At 41.5% G+C, this 22,561-nt stretch overlaps 1 protein-coding gene across 1 annotated transcript in view; it reads left to right on the top strand.

Annotated features, from left to right (window-relative positions):
* Window positions 1-22,206, top strand: part of WNT16 (Wnt family member 16) — a 35,269-nt gene extending 13,063 nt beyond the window's left edge. The window contains exons 2-4 of the mRNA XM_073652066.1: window positions 2,211-2,497; window positions 18,049-18,335; window positions 21,032-22,206. Coding sequence (XP_073508167.1) covers window positions 2,211-2,497; window positions 18,049-18,335; window positions 21,032-21,496 — 1,039 coding nt within the window. The 3' untranslated portion in view covers window positions 21,497-22,206. The remainder of the gene's footprint in view (window positions 1-2,210; window positions 2,498-18,048; window positions 18,336-21,031) is intronic.
* The last annotated feature ends 355 nt before the right edge of the window (window positions 22,207-22,561 follow it).

Raw genomic sequence — 22,561 nt, 5'->3', positions numbered from 1 at the left:
GAACACGATTAAGCCCAAAGGGTTAAATGACTTGACAAGCTTTGTTTCATTTTTGTGACTTATGACATTGTTGCTACTATGATCGAAAATGAGGATTACTGATATATATGTGTAATACAAATATGTTTTGTACATGTATGAGAAATATAAGTATGGTATAAGATATTATAAAATATTGATTGTACTGATGGATTGATCTATGTGGTATCTATATGATTATAGACTGCAGGTTAAATATTGCAAATATTAAGTAGAGGAATATAATGGGCTAATAATATGACTTGAGCAATAATGTAAGACAATGTAAATATATGGATAACTTTATACCTGTCCTTAAAATCTATCTGTTTTAAATTAGAGCTTGACATGATATGCACTACCTGAATATGGAGGAAAATCTAATTTCATATAAAAGACAAGTGCACTAAATAAAGAAGAACAAAAAAGAAAGAGAAAACAAAGAAAAAGATATGAAAAAGAGAAAAAGACATCTTTAGAAGACAAGATTTAATAATAGATATATAAGACATACCACATTTAAATGATTAAAATAGATATTGTCGATCTTTTCTGTGGAAATTGTATAATGTTGGGCTAGAAGGCAAGATGTGAATAGCTAAGGGCAAATTTTGCCCATTTGCAAAATGGTGGTAGACTATCTATGGTGGTGCGCGCCCCCGCCGCGTCATACTGTCCTCGCCCCCAGCGCTCGGCGTCCAATTAGAGGTTTCAACACGCGCGCATGCGCGGTGGAACTTCCGGAACGCCGACCGCGGTGGGTGACGCATTATGGGCGATGGGAGCGCGCCACAACACACACCGGTGATATTGGATAGGTATTAATAGTAATTATGCCTTATTAGGCAACATTGTTGTGTGGGACTGGTGATTTGCCAGACCCTTTGGCCCATTAAAAAGTTGGGCTACTTTATAATCTGCTGGCACTATGCTTCAATACCCCCTGAGGAAGCAATATACGCGACACGCGCGTTGGGGTGCTGGACAATGTGGTAGCCTTTAATATGGCACATGGTTGGTAATATAATGATCTATTTGAATATAATATATTAACTGTTTACTAAGGTATACAAATGTTTAATATAGCACTGCATTGGGGTACAAGACAATGTGGCAACCCATATGATTGATCATGCAATGCTCTATTGGATATAATAAGCTAACTTTTACCTTGGTATATATCTGTTGATTGATTATGTAATGCTTTACTAAATATAATAAGCTAATCTTTACCATGATATATATTTATTGACTTAATAGTGCACAGAACATTATGGTGTACACAATCTAATCTACAACATTAGAAAGATTTTGTGTTTAAATATTGTCAATATGTGATGTTAATGGTTTAATCTATGTGCCTTAGGCTATATATGTATACCACATTGCCCGAAAGGGTTTTAAATGTTTTTATGGGCATAATGAAGATTTTTTTATCACTTTTCTGTCTGCTGTGATTTAATAAAAGTATTGATCAAATATGAATGAATATGACTATTTTATATAATATTTGAAACTAATGAAAGAGATACATTAATGGGCATGCACATTTGTGGCCTGCTGGAGGTCATTTTGCAGGGCTCTGGCAGTGCTCCTCCTGTTCCTCCTTGCACAAAGGTGGAGGTAGCGGTCCTGCTGCTGGGTTGTTGCCCTCCTTCGGCCCCCTGCACGTCTCCTGGTGTACTGGCCTGTCTCCTGGTAGCACCTCCAGCCTCTGGACACTACGCTGACAGACACAGCAAACCTTCTTGCCACAGCTCGCATTGATGTGCCATCCTGGATGAGCTGCACTAACTGAGCAACTTCTGTGGGTTGTAGAGTCCGTCTCATGCTACCACGAGTGTGAAAGCACAACCAACATTCAGAAGTGACCAAAATATCAGCCAGAAAGCATTGGTACTGAGATGTGGTCGGTGGTTCCCACCTGCAGAACCACTCCTTTATTGAGGGTGTCTTGATAATTGCCAATAATTTCCATCTATTGTCTATTCCATTTGCACAACAGCATGTGAAATTGATTGTCAATCAGTGTTGCTTCCTAAGTGGACAGTTTGATTTCACTGAAGTTTGATTTACTTGGAGTTATATTCTGTTGTGTAAGTGTTCCCTTTATTTTTTTGAGCAGTGTATATTATAAACAAGGTAAAATAAAGGTTTGAAACTCCATAACCATGTATTATTTCTCATTGCAGGTGGCTTGGTGTCACATCTTTTGGGGTCCCAGAAAAGTTGGGTTGCTCCAACCTTCCCTTAAATTTACGACAAAAAGATATGTGTAAAAAGAAGCCATATTTGTTGTCCAGCATCCGTGAGGGAGCCAGGTTGGGAATCCAGGAGTGCAGGAACCAGTTCAAACATGAAAGGTGGAACTGCTCTATTTCCCCCACTATGTACTCATCTAGCTCATCATTCTCACTCTCATTCCTGTCATCCTCATTAGCATCAGCTCATTCAGTCTTTGGATATGAACTGAGCAGTGGTAAGTTTTTATTCTTAATAGTTATCATTATACATTGTATAAAAATGTCATCTCCAGAACTCAGAATTTGCTTCATCTTAGTCACATGAACCTAAAGTTCTGTAAGTAATGCTACTGCCAACAATACTTTTATTATTACTATGTGAGTAATGGACAAGTTCTCACTTCTCTTAACCCCTTCACGCCATGGCCATTTTCCAACTTTGTTTATTCCTCCCCTTCTTCCCAGAGCCATACGTTTTTTATATTCTTGTCAATATAGCTGTATGAGGGTTTGTTTTTTGCGGGATGAGTTGTACTTTTGAAAGGCACGATTTATTTTACCATGTATTGTACTGAAAAATGGAAAAAAAAATCGAAGAACGGTGAAATTGCAAACAAAGTGCAATTCCACAATTGTTTTTCGGGTTTTTTAATTACCATGTTCATTATATGATGAAACTAACCCGACGATATGAATCCCCAGGTTAGTACGAGGAAGGAGATACCATACTGACCTGGGGATATTTAAGTGGTGAAAAGAATTCCAAAATTTGAATGAAAAAACGTTTTCGTGTTTGGCACCATTTTCCGAGACCCATAGCATTTGTTCGGGATCAGAGTTGGGTGGCTTATTTTTACACCCTGAGCTGATGTTTTTATTGATACCATTTTGAGGTAGATACAATGTTTTGATCACCTTTTCTTGCATTTTATTTCAATGTTGCGGGGGCAAAAAACCATAATTCTTGCGTTTATGTATTTTTTTCTTGTTACACCATTTACCTATCTGATTAATTTACTTTATATGTTGATAGATTGTACATTTCTGAACACAGCGATACCAAATACATGTTTTGTTTTTCAGATTTTTAAAAACTTTTTTTCTCACTTTTTACTGTATGTAACAGTCCCCATAGGAGACCTGAAGCTGCAATTGTCTGTGCTACCCATAGCAGGGTTTCAGCACTGCTCTGTATTGCAGAAATCACAGTCTCCTATGAACATCGGCCACGAGCAGGTGTTCACAAGAGTATCGTCAGGGGCTGGCTGGCCAATTTTGGCCTAGGGGGCAAGCATACAGCAGTGGCCCATGAGCACAGCCTCACTGCGCAGGCGCGGGACCGGACATGTAGAAATGCGCATGCGCCCCACAATAATAGCGCTTGCCAGGAGCAATATTCAAATATGTGACTGAATGTGGCGCCGCCCCTGACTGAATAGCAGGATCACACCCCTATGACTGAATACGAGCAGGTAGGACAAAGTATATATAATGTTATAAAATCATTATAATACCATCAATTTTAATGAAAAAAGCTTGATAGTGATGCACATTGCATCACTGACAAATCAATGGGGGCAGTATAAATAGTAGCTAGGACGTGACAGGTTCCCTTTAAAGCTAGGGATATCAAATTCAAATACCTACAGGGCCAAAGTTCAAAGCTTGGACAGAGTCGCGGACCAACTTTGATATTTATTAAAAAATATGTCTACAATTGAGGAAGTTTTTCTCTATCAAATATAACGATTAATTTAAAAATTATAGTGGAATATTATAATATGTTATGTAAAAGCAGTAAAAAGCATTTGGCCCAATGGCCTAATTTAAATATGTAATTTAACAGAGGATAAAAATCCTTGAATGAAACAGATAATTATGTATGATGCAAACAAAAGTGCCCCTAAACACAGTATGACACCCCCACAGTGAATTCCTCCACACTCACAGTATGATGATCCTACTGTACCCCTCCCCTTCAATCAGAGAATGGTGACCCCATCACAGTATGATTCTCCAACTGTAATCCCCACACAGTCCTCCATACAGTATAATGGGTCCCACATAGTCCTCCATACAGAATAATGGGCCTCACATAGTCCTTCATACAGTATAATGGCCCCACATAGTCCCCCATACAGTATAATGGCCCCACATTATCCTCCATACAGTATGATTGGCCCCACATAGTTCTCCATACAGAATAATGGCCCCCACATAGTCCTCCATACAGAATAATGGGCCCACATAGTCCTCCACACAGTATAATGGCCCCACATAGTCCTCCATACAGAATAATGGGCCCCACATTGTCCTCCATACAGTATAATGGACCCACATAGTCCTCCATACAGAATAATGGGCCCACATAGTTCTCCATACAGTATAATGGCCCCACATAGTCCTCCATAAAGTATAAGGGTCCCACATAGTCCTCCATACAGTATAATGGCTCCACATAGTCCTGCATACAGTATAATGGACCCCGCATTGTCCTCCATACAGAATAATGGGGCCCCGCATAGTGCTTCATACTGTATACATGGCCCAGCATAGTGCACCATACTGTATACATGGTAGCCCTGCATGGTGCTCCGTACTGTATATATGGCCCCGCATAGTGCTCCGTACTGTATACATGGCCCCACACAGTGCTCCATACAATATACATGGGCCTGCATAGTGCTCCGTACTGTATATATGGCCCGGCATAGTGCTCCGTACTGTATATATGGCCCCGCATGGTGCTCCGTACTGTATATATGGCCCCATATGGTGCTCCATACTTTATACATGGCCCCGCATAGTGCTCCGCACTGTATACATGGCCACGCATAGTGCTCCGTACTGTATATAAGGCCCCGCATAGTGCTCCATACTGTATATAAGGCCCCGCATAGTGCTCCGTATTGTATACACGGCCCCAGAAAGTGCTCTGTACTGTATACATGGCCCCGCATGGTGCTCTGTACTGTATATATGGCCACCGCACAGTGCTTCATACTGTATACAGGGCCCCGCATAGTGCTCCATATTGTATATATGGCCCTGCATAGTGCTCCGTATTGTATACACGGCCCCAGAAAGTGCTCTGTACTGTATACATGGCCCCGCATGGTGCTCTGTACTGTATATATGGCCACCGCATAGTGCTTCATACTGTATACAGGGCCCCGCATAGTGCTCCATATTATATATATGGCCCTGCATAGTGCTCCGTATTGTATATATGGCCCCGCATAGTGCTCCATACTGTAAAAAGGGTCCCGCATAGTGCTCCATACTGTATATATGGCCCTGCACAGTGCTCTGTATTGTATATAGGGCCTTGCATAGTGCTCCGTACTGTTTACAGGGCCCCGCATAGTGCTCCGTACTGTATATATGGCCCCGCATAGTGCTTCGTACTGTATATATGGCCCCGCATAGTGCTCCGTATTGTATATATGACCCTGCATAGTGCTCCGGACTGTATACATGGCCCCGCATAGTGCTGTGTACTGTATATATGGCCCCGCATAGTGCTTCGTACTGTATATATGGCCCCGCATGGTGCTCCGTACTGTATATATGGCCCCGCATGGTGCTCCATATTGTATATATGCCCCTAGATAGTGCTCCGTATTGTATATATGGCCCTGCATAGTGCTCCATATTGTATATATGGCCCTGCAGGTGGCGGGCCACCCCGTCAGGCCGCGCGCCCTCCCATCAGGCCGCACACCCTGATGGGAGGGCGCGTGCAGAGGAGAGTGGCAGCGGCAGTATTGCAGCCGAGGCGATGACTGACGGCCGGGCGGCCCAAAACCGCTGCTGGAGGACCGGCCTGGGGGGCAATTGCCCCTCTGCCACCTGGACCAGCCCACCCCTGAGTATTGTAATGAAAGGCACGGGGGTCTTCAACAGATCCCTGGCTGTCATGGCAACCTATCCGCTGCCCCACCTGATCACGTAAACGGGGTGCCAATGGGTGGGATTTGTGATGTGTTCCTGGCTGACACGTGTTAAATCCCACTGTCAGAGATTGACAGCAAGATTTAACTGGTTAACAGCCGTGGGTGGATCTCCGATACAGCCGCGGCTGTTAAAGGCATATGGCAGTTGATTAAATCAGCAGTCATGTGAGGGGAAAGATGTGGGCTCAGCGCCGGCGCCTGCATCAAAGTCAGGGACATGACATATGACATAAATATACATCATATGTCGTGAAGGGGTTAAAAGGGAACATGTCATCTTGGAAAAAGTTCTTTACCTGCAGATATTGGGATAATCTGCAGGTTAATAGTGTGACAATACTGTCTGGCCACCTTACTGAAAGTGTGGCTACCGCGAGAATATGAACTTATTTCTTCCTAGAAGCCGCCGACTTTCAGTCATAGAGGTGTGCACAGAGCAATTACAGTCACTGCTCATGGTATAATGAACGGCAGCTATAAGCATGCCACGGCAAGTTGACAGCCGTCTCTCCAACTCATCTGTGTCCCCATGACTAGAAGCTGGTGGCTCCCACAAAGAAATAAGTTACTTTTCTTCCAGTATCTGCACTATCAGTAAGGTGGCCAGGCAGCACTGGAATCCTATTTACCTGCAGAATAACACTTTATCTCCAGGTAAATAGGGTATTCTGAGATGACAGGTTCCTTTTAAAGGGGGCATATACATTATAAAGGAGATTACCAAGATGTGAGTATCAAATGCTTGAATTTTTTAGGCCGGGTCACATTGGCGTAGATTCTCTCATTCGAGAAAATCAGACCGATTAAGCTAATGAAACTTGGCTCAAACTTTGTCAGAGTTTTAGCCGAGTGTCATCTTAGTGTGATCGGATATTATTGCATGAGAAAATCACAGCACAGGTGTCTGAGTCCTCGGATGTCGGACTGCACTTGGATGACCACGGAACTCTAACTATATCCAGGAAGCAGTCACTTGCCCTAACAATAAGGCCTTCCAACTATGGGCTAGTCCTAAATATTAACGTTATCTTTCCCTAATACCTAATTACCTAAACTACCATCAACTATCTATCCCTATGCTACCTATCCTATACACTATGTCCTACATTTATCTTAAATCACAACATAACTCACATGACACAATACATGCAAAGATGCAGGACACTAATCACACAGAACGTGATTGGTGTCCTCAGGGGTAGGAACGCTGCAGCATAGTCCAACATCCTTACATTCCTACCCTCTCTAATGATGGTCGTCTTCAACCATCCAAACACCTGGAAGACACTAATGCACATAAAACACATAACAGACTCTTTTCCTCTGGCCGACACAGACCCCAGTCTCACTAGGTTTGGACCCCAGAAACAAGAGTTCAAGTTCTTTTCACTTTTAGACCCTCAGGCCAACACAACTGTGGCCAAACAATCCATGGCTCAGCCACTTCAACCCGGCTGGGAGATTGGGTCATCCTTCCCACCCTCCCCCAAAACATGTGATCAGGACATGGATTACCCATCCATGGTCAACAGAAAGGAATCCCAGATAAATGTACAACAAGCACTGTACGAGCCTCAGCATCTGACTCCGTTTACTTTGCGGGGATCGTTTCCCTTTTTTCTCCTGGCGATCCCATCCTCCCAGACACCTGTCTTGGGTGAGCTGCATCTCCCAGCACTGGCGGAGTTCTCGATGTGTGGACATTAACGAATGCCCCAGCCATGACCTGGATGACAACCGAGGGAATTCTCCAGTATTCTGTGGTTGAGGCTTCAGGATGACTGACCTCAAATACCTCCTCCCAGTCTCCATTCTCCACTATGGTCAAGCAGAGCTCCGTTCCTCATAAATCAAACAGACCGCATACCATATGTGACGACCATCCATTTTCAGGAACCGGACTCACGCGCCTGTCATGAGGTCATACTGCCCTAGCGGCAGATATTCCATATTCACCATTCCCATTCTTCTCTCCACATATACATTGTGGTTAGTTCCAAACTCCCAAATGAACCCATGACCCTGATGGTTTAAGACCCCTTAGATCATTGGCAACCCGCCAGACTCTCATTATTCTCCTCTCGGTCTTCGAAAAACCCTGATATGAATGCCGTGTCCTGCCTTTGGGCTCCTTCTGACTGGTGCAGCCAACCTGCCCTGGGTCCCTGCCCTCTTCTGCAAAGGAGCTAGCCACCTCCATGTTCTCGGCTCCTCCTCCTGTCATCAGGTGCTCATACCATTATGCCATCATGTCACACAGCTGTTTTCTCTTTGACTTACAATCCTCGAATGGCGTTGTCTCTTCCGCCTCCTGAGGCCCATCATGGTCCTGTCTTTCACTGGATGGAGTCCGCCCAGACTCTCCATCCCATTTCTCAAATGTCCTTGACCATTTTCTTGGGCCACACCTTACTGGAAGGATCATCTCCTTCCACCTTACTCTGTGACGATGGTCACTTCCTGCTAAGGGCTGGCGCTTGTGATTGCAGAGCTCTCTTCTGTAGGCATACCTGATGAAGGGCTGGATACCGCTTTGCGCTCTTTTGCCTCCATCACACCCACGATGGGTGCTGTTTTGCATCACTCACCGCCATCTTACAGTCCTTGCTCAGTTCCTTAGATTTAGACGGCTCAATGGTCACCATCTTTCCAGTCACTTGAGTCTTTGCACTGCATTGCTCTCTTAGATGCAAGACTCGTTTCTGATGACTACACCAAGTGTAGTGCAGCACGGATTGGTAGCCGTGGGTGAGGCACTCGTCTTCTTTTATGCCCCGGCATGCTACATGAAAGTGTGGGTCCTGGCTGGGTGTGTGGACTTGTGTTGTGAGGTCATCACGCCCAGCACTGCTCATGTTACCTCTAAACTCTAACTCTCACAAACTATAGACGGCTTCGAAGCAGTCACTTGCCCTAACACTAAAGCCCTCCACTATGGACTAGTCCCAAACATTAACTCTATCTTACCCTAATGTCATTACATTACCTAAACTACCATCAACTATCTATCCCTATACTATCTATCCTATACACCATGTCCTACATTATACATCCTATACTGTACATTACTAACATTACTTAGCTTACATTATATATTACAACACAGTTCACATGACACAAAATATACAAAGACACAGGGCACTATTCACACACAATGCGATTGGTGTCCTCAGGGGTAGGAACGCTGCAGCATAGTCCACCATCCTTACACGCATGATCAGAATTTCGACGCCACTCGCAGCATGCTGCAATTTTTTTCTCATGCAGAATCGGCATGAGAAAAAAATAGCAGACCTGCACTGCCCCATAGTATAACATTGGGCCTAGTGTTATCCAATAAAACATCAGATAGCACTCAGCTGTATCATACGCTCATGTGAGCGAGCCCTTACTCAGATCATTGCATGAGCTAAATAAAGTGTGAGCTGAATGTTTAGCCCTGGTGCAAGTCCTCTAATATACATATCTCCTAACACATTTTAATATTTGTAACCAATAATCTAAATTTTAGGATAATTCTTGTGCTGAGGGGTTATAGAAGCTGGAGGGGTAAGCTGTATTTTCCTTTTTGGGGATTTATGCATTTCCTTTTCTACAAAGGGTGGTGGGGTACAGGGATATGTTGTCTGCACCAGCAAGAGACAACCCTGATTAAAGTATAACAAAGCTGTCAATAAAAAAGTTTACTACAGTACCATGCATATATAGTACGGATGTATAATGTAAAAATCATATTCAGTCAGAATACAGATATTATTCCCTGTATCAACTGGAAAAGGTTTAAAAAGGTTTGACATATTATTTCGCAGCCACTTTCTTTTAAATTCGTTAAAACAACACTAATCTGCTGTGGCTACCCTGGGAACTGTTAGTAGAGTCCTGCATGTGGTTAAAAAGAGGGTATTTTTCCAATAAAAATACAGCTTAGCTTGAGGAAACCGCAGTGTGATCTAATTGCAGCGTAAGGCAAACATTGAAAACTCGGGAGACTTGAGAACAATTATAAATGAAAGAATTCACATACAGAATTCACAGGATCTCTCATTAGACTTTCTGGACTTTTTCAGTTTAAATGTAATGGATTTTATTACTTAAAGTATCATATGAATAATTTCTTAAAGGAATGAATAAGTGGGAGCATACACTATACAAGTGCTTACAATTGGTCCCCAGGGACTGAACTTGTGCACTAAAGCAATGAGAGAGTTACGGTGACAGGAATCTAATGGTAATGTGTGGCCTTAGTATTGATTTGCATACTGTTATTCGCTTCAAGGGATTTTCTAATTTTATTAATAGGATAACCATCAACATGGGATCAGTGGGGGTCTGACCCTCCACACCTTCACCAATTAGCTGTCTATGCATTTTATTATGCATACTTAATAAAAACAATTAAAAAAGTGGAAAGGGAACACTCCAAATAAAATCCATTTAAGTGATCCATATATACAATTTCATATCTCGGAATGTATAAATAAATCACATAATATAAGTAGTTTCATTCATTGATTTACCCCTTGAGGAAGCAGAGACGAAACGTAAGTCAGGCATAGATAGCAGCAGAGTCGTGGTCTGGTAAATATCACCTTATCCTTAATATGGTCTACAATATTATACTTTACAAGAACTAATCCCACAATGCCTCAGCACATAATAAACTAAGCACTTAAGGACTAATGGCTCTGTATTTTTAATAGGGGTACATCATGCCTTATGTACCATATGTATTGATTATTCGTTGTGTAAAAGTACCTGGTATTTTCAGTTTAAATTTCACATTTTTTACTTACCTTGCACTATGCACCTTATTTAAAATGGGATTTAATTGATTCAATGAACCTGTGATGCTACTTACAGTGCAGACCAAAAGTTTGGACACACCTTCTCATTTAAAGATTTTTTTGTATTTTCATGACTATGAAAATTGTACATTGAAACTGAAGGCATCAAAACTATGAATTAACACATGTGGAATTATATACTTAACAAAAAAGTGTGAAACAACTGAAAATATGTCTTATATTCTTGGTTCTTCACAGTAGCCACCTTTTGCTTTGATGACTGCTTTGCACACTCTTGGCATTCTCTTGATGAGCTTCAAGAGGTAGTTACCGGAAATGGTCTTCCAACAATCTTGAAGGAGTTCCCAGAGATGCTTAGCACTTGTTAGCCCTTTTGCCTTCACTCTGCGGTCCAGCTCACCCCAAATCATCTCGATTGGTTTCAGGTCTGGTGACTGTGGAGGCCAGGTCATCTGATGTAGCACCCCATCACTCTCCTTCTTGGTCAAATAGCTCTTACACAGCCTGGAGGTGTGTTTGGGGTCATTGTCCTTTTGAAAAATAAATGATGGTCCAACTAAACGCAAACCGGATGGAATAGCATGCCGCTGCAAGATGCTGTGGTAGCCATGCTGGTTCAGTATGCCTTCAATTTTGAATAAATGCCCAATAGTGTCACAAGCAAATCAATCCCACACCATCACACCTCCTCCTCCATGCTTCACGGTGGGAACCAGGCATGTAGAGTCTATCCGTTCACCTTTTCTGCGTCGCACAAAGACACGGTGGTTGGAACCAAAGCTCTCAAATTTGGACTCATCAGACCAAAGCACAGATTTCCACTGGTCTAATGTCCATTCCTTGTGTTCTTTAGCCCAAACAAGTCTCTTCTGCTTGTTGCCTCCTTAGCAGTGGTTTCCTAGCAGCTATTTTACCATGAAGGCCTGCTGCACAAAGTCTCCTCTTAACAGTTATTGAAGAGATGTGTCTGCTGCTAGAACTCTGTGTGGCATTGACCTGGTCTCTAATCTGAGCTGCTGTTAACCTGCGATTTCTGAGGCTGGTGACTCGGATAAACTTATCCTCAGAAGCAGAGGTGACACTTGGTCTTCCTTTCCTGGGGCAGTCTTCATGTGAGCTAGTTTCTTTGTAGCGCTTGATGGTTTTTGCAACTGCACTTGGGAACACTTTCAAAGTTTGCCCAATTTTTCACACTGACTGACCTTCATTTCTTTAAGTAATGATGGTCACTCGTTTTTCTTTACTTAGCTGCTTTTTTTCTTGCCATAATACAAATTCTAACAGTCTATTCAGTAGGACTATCAGCTGTGTATCCACCAGACTTCTGCACAACACAACTGATGGTCCCAACCCCATTTATAAGGCAAGAAATCCCACTTATTAAACCTGACAGGGCACACCTGTGAAGTGAAAACCATTTCCGGTGACTACCTCTTGAAGCTCATCAAGAGAATGCCAAGAGTGTGCAAAGCAGTCATCAAAGCAAAAGGTGGCTACTTTGAAGAACCTAGAATATAAGACATATTTTCAGTTGTTTCACACTTTTTTGTTAAGTATATAATTCCACATGTATTAATTCATAGTTTTGATGCCTTCGGTGTGAATGTACAATTTTCATAGTCATGAAAATACAGAAAAATATTTAAATGAGAAGGTGGGTCCAAACTTTTGGTCTGTACTGTATATTATGTTACTGTTTGTACATACCCAGACTTAAAATTGTATATACTGTGTGAACCACTTACCCTTTAAGATGATCTTGTTCACTTTACACTTTTTTAATTGATTTTATTGAATATGCATAATAAAATATATTTTTATGTATCATGTTAGTGGGTGTTGGCTGTTTTTTGTTGGATGTACTGTATAATTGTCATTGACAACCACATCAAATAGAATTTTGTGTTCTTACCGAAGCTCTATGGCTTTGGCCATCTTTGTAGGTTCTAAATATCCTTCATTGTATACCAGGCAGAGCTCCAAACATTTAGTAGTGGCTGTGGCTGGTATTGCATTTTACTACAGCTTTGTGCCATGGAAGTGAATGGGATGAGCTGCAATACCATGGTCCCTTCCAACAGCTGATCTGAGAGGGTGATAAGAGTTGGACACTACTGATTTTTTTACTGCTTTTGGACAATCTGTAGATAATAAACATCTGGGCGGTTCGTGTTCTACTCTGCATTGACACTAAACAGGCACTTACAGTGCTTCTTCCTCTGGATCTAGTGATCTTGTGATCATTGGTTGTAAAGAGGGAGCAGAAGCCAGCTGCTGGGTCCTGGGAGACCAGGTAAGTTCTGCTATACAGTCAGGAAGATGAATTTCCAGTATAACTAGACCTAATATACGAGCCCTAGTTAGAGGAAATCATAAAAAAGTATTTAAATGTTGAAATGCCCCCTATTGGTCTTTTATGAACTTATCCATGGCACAATATGAGAAATAAATGAAGGATAAACAAATAAATAGAAGCTGTTGTCAATCCAAATCAGTGTTACTAGTCTGCCTCTGTTGAAAAAAAAAACATGTTTGATATAAAAATAATGTTATGGAAAAAGGAACAAGGTTTAAAATTCATTTTAATGGTCCCTTTTAGTACTAAAAAAATGAGAAAATCTGACATGTATTTCTTTCATTTTTCCCACCAATAATGAGAGTATGCAACTTACATAAAAATTAGGCTCCATATACAGTGCTGGCCAAAAGTATTGGCACCCCTGCAATTCTGTCAGATAATACTCAGTTTCTTCCTGAAAATGATTGCAATCACAAATTCTTTGGTATTATTCTCTTCATTTAATTTGTCTTCAATGAAAAAAACACAAAAAGAATTGTCCTAAAGCCAAATTGGATATAATTCCACACCAAACCTAAAAAAGGGGGTGGACAAAAGTATTGGCACCCTTTGAAAAATCATGTGATGCTTCTCTAATTCGTGTAATTAACAGCACCTGTAACTTACCTGTGGCACCTAACAGGTGTTGGCAATAACTAAATCACACTTGCAGCCAGTTAACATGGATTAAAGTTGACTCAACCTCTGTCCTGTGTCCTTGTGTGTACCACATTGAGCATGGAGAAAAGAAAGAAGACAAAAGAACTGTCTGAGGACTTGAGAAACCAAATTGTTAGGAAGCATGAGCAATCTCAAGGCTACAAGTCCATCTCCAAAGACCTGAATGTTCCTGTGTCTTCCGTGTGCTGTGTCATCAAGAAGTTTAAAGCCCATGGCACTGTGGCTAACCTCCCTAGATGTGGACGGAAAAGAAAAATTGACGAGAGATTTCAACGCAAGATTGTGCGGATGGTGGATAAAGAACCTCGACTAACATCCAAACAAGTTCAAGCTGCCCTGGAGTCCGAGGGTACAACAGTGTCAACCCGTACTATCCGTCGACGTCTGAATGAAAAGGGACTGTATGGTAGGATACCCAGGAAGACCCCACTTCTTACCCCGAGACATAAAAAACCCAGGCTGGAGTTTGCCAAAACTTACCTGAGAAAGCCTAAAACATTTTGGAAGAATGTTCTCTGGTCAGATGAGACAAAAGTAGAGCTTTTTGGGAAAAAGCATCAACATAGAGTGTACAGGAAAAAAAAAGAGGCATTCAAAGAAAAGAACACAGTCCCTACAGTCAAACATGGCGGAGGTTCCCTGATGTTTTGGGGTTGCTTTGCTGCCTCTGGCACTGGACTGCTTGACCGTGTGCATGGCATTATAAAGTCTGAAGACTACCAACAAATTTTGCAGCATAATGTAGGGCCCAGTGTGAGAAAGCTGGGTCTCCCTCAGAGGTCATGGGTCTTCCAGCAGGACAATGACTCAAAACACACTTCCAAAAGCACTATAAAATGGTTTGAGAGAAAGCACTGGAGACTTCTAAGGTGGCCAGCAATGAGTCCAGACCTGAATCCCATAGAACACCTGTGGAGAGATCTCAAAATGGCAGTTTGGAGAAGGCACCCTTCAAATATCAGGGACCTGGAGCAGTTTGCCAAAGAAGAATGGTCTACAATTCCAGCAGAGCATTGTAAGAAACTCATTGATGGTTACCGGAAGCGGTTGTTCGCAGTTATTTTGGCTAAAGGTTGTGCAACCAAGTATTAGGCTGAGGGTGCCAATACTTTTGTCCGGCCCTATTTTGGAGTTTTGTGTGAAATGAACAATGATTTGATTTTTGCTTCATTCTCTTTTGTGTTTTTTCCTTGCAAGCAAATTAAATGAAGATAATAAGACCAAAGAATTTGTGATTGCCATCATTTTCAGGAAGAAACTGAGCATTATCTGACAGAATTGCAGGGGTGCCAATACTTTTGGCCAGCACTGTATAACAAAAAAATATGCAAAAATGATTTGAATATTTGAACGAGAAAATATTTCATAGTACTTCAAACTGCACATAGGAAAAAAAACGAAAATGTGCCTCGTCAGTAATGGGGGTAAATGGTCTGGTCTTGAATTAGTTAAAGTCCTTCATAGAGGCTATGGAAGGAGGTTTATATACTCCACATGAATACTAACCTTGCAGAACAACGGTTGTACGTGAGTACCGGACAGCAGCTTGGAAACCATATGTATTCAGACTGAGATGAATGACATCCAGTCTACTCTACTGTTAAGATTTCTTCTTGATTATGCTGCGAACCCATGACAAAGGAAAATCAAGATCTCTGGAGATGGACTTGTAACCTTGACGTTCATATTGTTCACAAATTTTGGTTCTCAAGTCCTCAGAATGTTCTCTTCTCCTCTTACTGTTCTCCATGCTTTGTGTGGCATACACAGACATACAATGCAAAGATTGAGTCAACTTCTCCCCTTTTTATCTAGTTTGAGGTGTGATTTTCATATTGCCGACACCAGTTACTTGCCACAGGTGAGTTTGAACAAGCATCACATGCTTGAAACAAAGTTGATGAGCTTCAAGAGGTAGTCACCGGAAATGGTTTTCACTTCACAGGTGTGCCCTGTCAGGTTTAATAAGTGAGATTTCTTGCCTGATGAATGGGGTTGAGACCATCAGTTGTGTTGTGAAGAAGTCAGGTGGATACACAGCTGATAGTCCTACTGAATAGACTGTTAGAATTTGTATTATGGCAATAAAAAAGCAGCTAAGTAAAAAAAAACGAGTGGCCATCATTACTTTAAGAAATGAAGGTCAGTCAGTCCGAAAAATTGGGCAAACTTTGAAAGTGTCCCCAAGTGCAGTTGCAAAAACCATCAAGCGCTACAAAGAAACTGACTCACATGAGGACCACCCCAGGAAAGGAAGACCAAGAATCACCTCTGCTTCTGAGGATAAGTTTATCCGAGTCACCAGCCTCAGAAATCGCAGGTTAACAGCAGCTCAGATTAGAGACCAGGTCAATGCCACACAGAGTTCTAGCAGCAGACACATCTCTACAACAACTGTTAAGAGGAGACTTTGTGCAGCAGGCCTTCATGGTAAAATAGCTGCTAGGAAACCACTGCTAAGGACAGGCAACAAGCAGAAGAGACTTGTTTGGGCTAAAGAACACAAAGAATGGACATTAGACAAGTGGAAATCTGTGCTTTGGTCTGATGAGTCCAATTTTGAGATCTTTGGTTCCAACCACCGTGTCTTTGTGCGACGCAGAAAAGGTGAACGGATGGACTCTACATGCCTGGTTCCCACCGTGAATCATGGAGGAGGAGGTGTGATGGTGTGGGGGTGCTTTGCTGGTGACACTATTGGGCATTTATTCAAAATTGGGACAATGAACCCAAACACACCTCCAGGCTGTGTAAGGGCTATTTGACCAAGAAGGAGAGTGATGGCGTGCTACGCCAGATGACCTGGCCTCCACAGTCACCAGACCTGAACCCAATCGAGCTGGACCGCAGAGTGAAGGCAAAAGGGCCAACAAGTGCTAAGCATCTCTGAGAACTACTTCAAGATTGTTGGAAGACCATTTCCGGTGACTACCTCTTGAAGCTCATCAAGAGAATGCCAAGAGTGTGCAAAGCAGTCATCAAAGCAAAAGGTGGCTACTTTGAAGAACCTAGAATATAAGACATATTTTCAGTTGTTTCACACTTTTTTGTTAAGTATATAATTCCACATGTGTTAATTCATAGTTTTGATGCCTTCAGTGTGAATGTACAATTATCATAGTCATGAAAATACAGAAAAATCTTTAAATGAGAAGGTGTGTCCAAACTTTTGGTCTGTACTGTATATATATATCTATATGCACATGACTTTCTGTACTCGAATAAATAAAGACAGGTTTACTGTATAAATAGAAGTGAAATTACAAAACAAGATGGTGTCTTTTATGATTTCTGTAAACTTAGCATATATAGCTTAAAAGCAGACTAGCACAAATGAATAATTTGGATGACTGCATACATGTATGTAGAACATGTACCACAGAGGAAGCAAGTGATGGACTGGCCCACCAGGTGGCCTGATCATTCTATGGTTGGCTAAAGGCTTCCTATTCCAAAACTGTATCTATATCTATTCATCTGGCTCCACATCCTCCATGCACCAAATAGCTCACGGTAACTGTCCTTAGACCGACAGATACTGGCTGATGACCATGTTCTACCTACTGTGTGTCCCCCCATTTCCATGTAGATTGTGAGCTTGCGAGCAGGGCTCTCACTCCTCTTGTAACTGTTGAAATGTGATACATTATATTGTTTATATTGTCTGTACATGTCCCTGCTTAATTTTAAAGTGCTGCGGAATATGTTGGCGCTATATAAATAAAAATTATTATTATTATTGTTTTACATTCAATGGAGAATGATTGTGAATGTTCAAAGGGCCACTTATCAAAGGTTCTACACTTGGGGACATCTTTTTACTGTTAGAAGGGTACTGTGACAAAACATGATCCAAAGGTGTCATGCTACAATCTGTGGACATCCTGGTAGTAGGTGTTCAGTTCTCCTGCAATGTCATCTTCCATGTACTTAATATTTATAACACTGGTACTTATGTTCTGCCATTAATAATTGCTCAGACCATTTCTTACCTACCTTTATTCTAGGAACTAAAGAAACTGCATTCATCTCTGCAGTGACAGCAGCAGGTCTAGTGCACTCCATCACCAGGTCGTGTAGTGCTGGTAATATGACCGAATGTTCCTGCGACACAAGCCTTCAGAATGGTGGATCAGCCAGCGAGGGATGGCATTGGGGAGGCTGCTCAGATAATCTTCAGTATGGAATGTGGTTCAGCAGGAAATTCCTTGATGCCCCCTATAAAAATACAACTGGACAGGAATCCGATATTGTTAGTGCAATGCACCTGCACAATAATGAGGCTGGGAGGCTGGTGAGTAGAATAAAAACAACGCTGATACTTATAGCTATGATGATGATGAGTTATTATAGACTTTTATATACAGTATAGTTAAGTACCAGGCTAAATTATTGCTTGAGAAGGCTGCTGTCTGATCTTTCAAATTTTTGAGAAGAAAGGGAAAGCAGAACAAAGAATAACAAGTATAAATAATGCTGCCTTAGTTACTAAACCCTGAAAACGCCCGTCGTAAAGGCCCAGTTATACTAGCCAATCATCATAATGATTTACTAGTTTCTGCACAATCATAATGATTATTAATTAATTTGAGTGTAGGGTCAGATGGGCCGATCACCAAACAGTTAAGAGCAGCCGCATTGATAGTAAGTAATCAGTTTACATTGTACATGCACCTCCCATAATCTATTTTACAACTGCTGCAGTTTTCAGGAAGCAGACGACTCTTAGGTGGGCACAGATTACTATGTCTGACCCAAAACCAAGAGAAAAACCCTATAAAAGATAACCTTTATTTGAGTTCTTTTAAAATCATGACGCTTTGTATACTCCCCCATCCAGTGCAGTGACATCATTGTGCAGCCTGTGACAGGACGTCGACATCCTTTGCAGCTGTGGGACCCTTTGATGGGCTGGCGGCTTGCACAGTTAGTATGGAGCTGTATGAATAGCAGCGGAGCAGAGAGAAGCCTACTGGCTGCCACTGCACCAATCAGTGCTCACACTGCACAAGAGAGGGAGAAGCAAAGTGATTCTTCTTCCTGCGCTCTCTGCTGAGCACTGTAGACAGTTCCCTGAGTGCTCTGTCTCATCCGTCCCCCCATCCCTGCCTGAAATACGCCAATATGTACATCCCATTTGGCAGGAGACTGCAAAGAAGATTTTTTTCCAACAGTGGGAAATATGAATTTGTTGTGAATTATTAAAAGCAGAGTAGTGCAGATTACTAGATGTTGGAAGTTTTAGGGAAGGTTTTATAAGTCAGCCCTACATGCATTAATATTACAAACTAATCTATAGAATTAGCAGACACGTCAACATAGTATTAATGGTTTAGTTGGCAAGTAGCTCACTTTATCTGGATCAGCAGGACATATTTGCCATTTTTATAAACATATTTTACTGTAAATAGATTAGAAAAATATGTATAAAATATATGTGCGTGTATGTATATATATATATATATATATATATACAGTTGTGCTCAAAAGTTTACATACCCCGGCAGAATTTTTCCTTTCTTGGCCTTGTTTCAGAGAATATGAATGGTAACAAAATAACTTTTTCTCCACTCATGGTTATTGAGAGGTACTTGAAGAAAAATGGGCTGCATGGTCGATTCACCAGAAGAAAGCCATTACTGCGCAAATGCCACAAAGTATCTCGCCTACAATACACTAAACAGCGCAGAGACAAGCCTCAAAACTTCTGGAACATGGTAATTCGGAGTGATGAGACTAAAATTTAACTTTTTGGCCACAACAATAAAGGTTACATTTGGAGAGAGGTCAACAAGGCCTATGATGAAAGGAACACCATTCCAACAGTAAAGCACGGAGGTGGATCGCTGATATTTTGGGGATGTGTGAGCTACAAAGGCACAGGGAACTTGGTGAAAGTTGAAAGAAAGATGAATGCAGCATGTTATCAGCAAATATTGGAGGCAAATTTGCACTCATCAGCCCAGAAGCTGCGCATGCGACGTACTTGGATGTTCCAACAAGACAACGATCCAAAACACAAGGCCAAGTCGACCTGTCATTGTTTACAGCAGAACAAAGTGAAGATTCTTGAGTGGCCATTTCAGTCTCCTGACCTCAATATCATTGAGCCACTCTGGGAAGATCACTTGTCCACGTGTTTGTGGTTAGGCTGTCCTCCAAATAGGGGCGGCTGGGGACCGTTTATGGACACCCGGCCGCCCCCAGGCGGCTGGGGACCGTGTGTGGGCACCTGGCCGCCCCCTGGCAGCTGGGGACCAAGCGTGGACACCCGGCCTCTGGGCGGCTGGGGACTAAGTATGGATACTAGGCCAGTTCATGCTAGACGGCCCAGGAATTTACAGGAACTGGAGGCTTTTTGCCAAGAAGAATGGGCATCTTTACTATCTGAGAAATTAAAGAACCTCATCCACAACTACCACAAAAGACTTCAAGCTGACATTTATGTTAGAGGGGGCAATACACGGTATTAAGAACTGAGGTATGTGATCTTTTGATCAGATTTAAGAACTTTAAGATTTAAAAAGAGAAAACACAGTAGTTTGACAATAAATGGCTTCACTCAACCAATAACCATGAGTAGAGAAAAAGTTTTTTGTTATCATTCATATTCTCTGAAACAAGGCCAAAAAAGGAAAAATTCTGCCGGGGTATGTAAATATATATGCATATGTTTTTCTTTTAAAGTTACCTTTTCATGTATAAATAGTGGTAAAATAGTATCTTGATTTGGACATACTCTTTATGTCCCGCAAATCCCATAATTGTATCTGTAATTTTATGTGTGTATCAGGGTGTATTTTACGTCTGTTGCCTGTGTTATGTAAACTGTGGCCAGCGTAGTATATGACTAGAGTACATGCTACATCAGCAAGTTGTTAATGCCTGTCGAAAATGTCACAGAGTAGAAATTTAGAAGTTAAATGCACTGTTCTTATTTCATACTGCAGAAAAGATTTGCTTCTCATGATTGTGGATCTCTTTCATTAGGCGGTGACAAAGCTGATGACAGTGGACTGTCGCTGTCATGGAGTGTCCGGTTCCTGTGCTGTGAAAACATGTTGGAAATCTATGTCTTCATTTGAAAAGATTGGAAATTATTTAAAGGATAAATATGAAAATAGTGTTCAGATATCAGACCGAATGAAGCGCAAAGTCCGCAGGAAAGAGAAGAATCATCGGAAGATACCAATCAGGAAAGAGGACCTTGTTTACACCAACAGATCCCCTAATTATTGTGTAGAAGATCAAAAGCTTGGAATATCTGGGACCCATGGTCGAGAATGCAACCGTACCTCGGAGGGACCAGATGGCTGTAATCTGCTGTGCTGTGGGAGGGGGTATAACACGCATGTAGTCAGACACGTGGAGAGATGCGAGTGTAAATTTGTGTGGTGCTGCTATGTGCGCTGCAGACGATGTGAAAGTATGACTGATGTTCATACTTGCAAGTGAACATGAAAATAAATGACCTATGTAGTTAGATAACCAGATAAATAAGAATCTATTTATTCTATGTCAAGCAAGTTACTAGTCCTACTGGTTGTAAATTGGCTTGACATGACAACACCATTAACCATATGGCAAGACACCCCAACAATTTTAACAGTGGGACACACTTGGTGATGTAAGGAGATGGTGAAAAAAAAGTCTGATTAAAACTGAATCACCATAAAGTACATCTGAGTTCTACAATACTGAGGAAACTAGTAGATTATAGACAGGTGGAAGAGACTTTGGGAATGATTTGGGAAAACAGGCATGGAATGGAAATGTTACACATAGCAATAAATCCAGATAAAACATTAAAAAATAAGTAAAGATATGATGCTAGTGGCAATTCCTTCAGTTTTACTAAGCATCTGTTTTCCCAAATAGGATCCGCTATAATCCGGATTCTTAAAATAATTGTATTCATAAATGAGATATTTCAAATTAGGAACGTTTTATATAATATAGCACTATGTTCACATTGCCTTTATGGCTCGGTGCAACTTCTGTAGTAGCTCCCAGACCATACACTAAACAAATCAATAGGTCCCTATATTCTGCCATACAAATTTTTAACTTCACAATGAAAAGCATAGTCAATAGTGCTTCTCTGCAGAGACCAGAGACCTAAAAACCTACATACACACGTGGTCAAAATTGTTGGTACCCCTCGTTTTATGAAAGAAAAACCCACAATGGTCACAGAAATAACTTGAATCTGACAAAAGTAATAATGAATTAAAAATCTATGAAAATGAACAAATGAAAGTCAGACATTGCTTTTCAACCCTGCTTCCACAGAATTAAAAAAAAAATTAAACTCATGACATAGGCCTGGACAGAAATGATGGTACCCCTAAAAATAATATGACAAAAGGGACATGTTAAATCAAGTTGTGTCCACTAATTAGCATCACAGGTGTCTTGTAATCATTCAGTGGGCCTGTATATAGGGCTACAGATACTCACTGTGCTGTTTGGTGACATGGCGTGTACCACACTCAACATGGACCAGAGGCCGCAAAGGAA

The sequence above is a fragment of the Phyllobates terribilis genome, unplaced genomic scaffold (genome assembly GCF_046119375.1).
Source record: "Phyllobates terribilis strain yellow unplaced genomic scaffold, ASM4611937v1 Scaffold_11__3_contigs__length_659146591, whole genome shotgun sequence".
Taxonomy (NCBI): Eukaryota; Metazoa; Chordata; class Amphibia; order Anura; family Dendrobatidae; genus Phyllobates; species Phyllobates terribilis.
This window is presented reverse-complemented; position numbering and strand designations above follow the sequence as displayed.